The following is a 1721-nucleotide window of genomic DNA, read 5'->3' as shown; positions in this document are numbered from 1 at the left end:
CGTGCCTGACTTGGAGGGTCCTGGTCCCAGCACACAGCTAGGCTTCCCTTTCAGCTCAGGCACCTGTCTGCTCAATGGGTGGAGGATCTTGGCCCAGGTGCCTGCTCAGTGTGGGGAGTCCTGTCCCGATGCCTGCTCAGTGACGAGGGTCCTGACCAGGTGCCTGCTCGGTGGGGGGCATGGTGGCAGCACAGACACTACCCATCCCCCAAGGTCCCTTCCACCCATGCCTCTCACCCAGATGGCCGTAGCCCACCACGGCCCTGGCTCGGGACCCGAGGCGCGCACGCAGCTCCACCACGAGGTCGTAGAGGCGATCCACGGGCAGGGAGAGGTCGTACTTGTACACGTAGCCGTCTCGGCTCAGCGCCTCGGTGACCCGCTCCCGCAGGGCCCACAACACCTGGGGGGAAGAGCATGAGTATGGTACAGGACCAGGCTGTAGCTAGTGCCACATCACAGGGGAGAAACGGAGAGGGGCAGAGGTGTGGGCGAACACAGGTGTCCACGCCACCTACTGCGTGCCTGCCTGAACCAAGGTGGGAGGTGGCCCAGCCTCAGGGCCAGCACCAGAACCAACAACGAGGCTGCACATCAAAGCGGGGGTGGGAGTGGGGGGGTACCAGCTGAGTTGACAGAGCCTGCAGGGGAGGCACAATAAGCAGGACCCCCACACACAGCCCCCAGACCTGGGGCTGGCCTCGGGGAGCTGGTCCATAACCCTCCCAAAGTGGGAGCCAGGAAAAGGCCCCTGGCCCATGACCTTGACCCCCAGCAGGTCCCTGGGAGTCCGGGAGTCCGGGAGTCTGGTTCCAATGCAGACTCTTGTCCCCTCCCCCAACGGACCTCTGAAGTATAGGAAAGTCTGGGAAAACTAGAAGGTTCAGTGGGAACCAGTCTCTCCCACCCCTCACCCCGGGGGTAGAGATGGGCAGCCAAGGCCCACGCAGGAAAGCTGCCCACTTGCCATCTGAGAGAGTCCCGGGTCAGACACCGAGGACAGCCTGTGAGCAGGGGTGGGTAGAAGGCATGACAGGGTGCTGGAGGGTGTGTCCAGACGGGGAGAGCTGACTCAGGGTGAAGAGGGAGGAGGCAGCGGGCAGAGAATGAAGGAAAGCAGAAAGGGACTGAGGTTTCCCCTGGACAGTGGCCAGGGACTCAAGCCTGAGATGGTGTGCGCGCACACGCATGCACACACACACACACACACACACACACACCACTCCACACCAGCCTCTCCCTGCGTGCTCCTGCCCTCTGCTGGCCACCCATGATTCTGCAGCCCAAGGGCAGTTCCCCCTGAGGAGCAGCTAGTGGTCCCCAGCCGACACATTACCATGGCACCACCGGCTCCCTCCCTCCCGCCAGCTGGTCTGTCAGAGTGGACAGCAGGGGAGTGGGGGCCGGGGAAGGAAGGCCAGCAGCCCACAGAGCACCTTGGTCTTCCTCTCGTCGGTGGCCACAGTCCCGTCTGTGACCGAGCCGGAGCCCAGCGCGTGCTCGAGGAAGGCAGCCAGCTTGGCCCCGTCGTGGTCTGCACTGGAGCCCGAGGTCTCCACCAGCACATAGAAGGGGCTCTCTGCAAGGGATGGGGGGGCCGGTCAGGGGAGCAGCTGGCAGTCAGAGCAGCCTGTACGCCGCACCTGCCTCTCACACTGTCCCCCGATACCTGCCCCCGCACCTGTCCCTTCACACCTGCCCCTCACTGTCCCCTGATACCT

The 1721-nt window shown here is 64.1% G+C and overlaps 1 protein-coding gene across 1 annotated transcript in view; it reads right to left on the bottom strand.

Annotated features, from left to right (window-relative positions):
• Nucleotides 1-1721, bottom strand: part of GAL3ST2 (galactose-3-O-sulfotransferase 2) — a 24380-nt gene that overhangs the window by 20403 nt on the left and 2256 nt on the right. The window contains exons 2-3 of the mRNA XM_045296442.1: nucleotides 1437-1579; nucleotides 238-403 (exon numbers count right to left, since the gene is read on the bottom strand). Of these exons, the coding sequence (XP_045152377.1) occupies nucleotides 238-403; nucleotides 1437-1579 (309 nt within the window). The remainder of the gene's footprint in view (nucleotides 1-237; nucleotides 404-1436; nucleotides 1580-1721) is intronic.

The sequence above is a fragment of the Echinops telfairi genome, unplaced genomic scaffold (assembly GCF_000313985.2).
Source record: "Echinops telfairi isolate 266 unplaced genomic scaffold, ASM31398v2 ScPeMD7_3;HRSCAF=10, whole genome shotgun sequence".
Classification (NCBI taxonomy): domain Eukaryota; kingdom Metazoa; phylum Chordata; class Mammalia; order Afrosoricida; family Tenrecidae; genus Echinops; species Echinops telfairi.
This window is presented reverse-complemented; position numbering and strand designations above follow the sequence as displayed.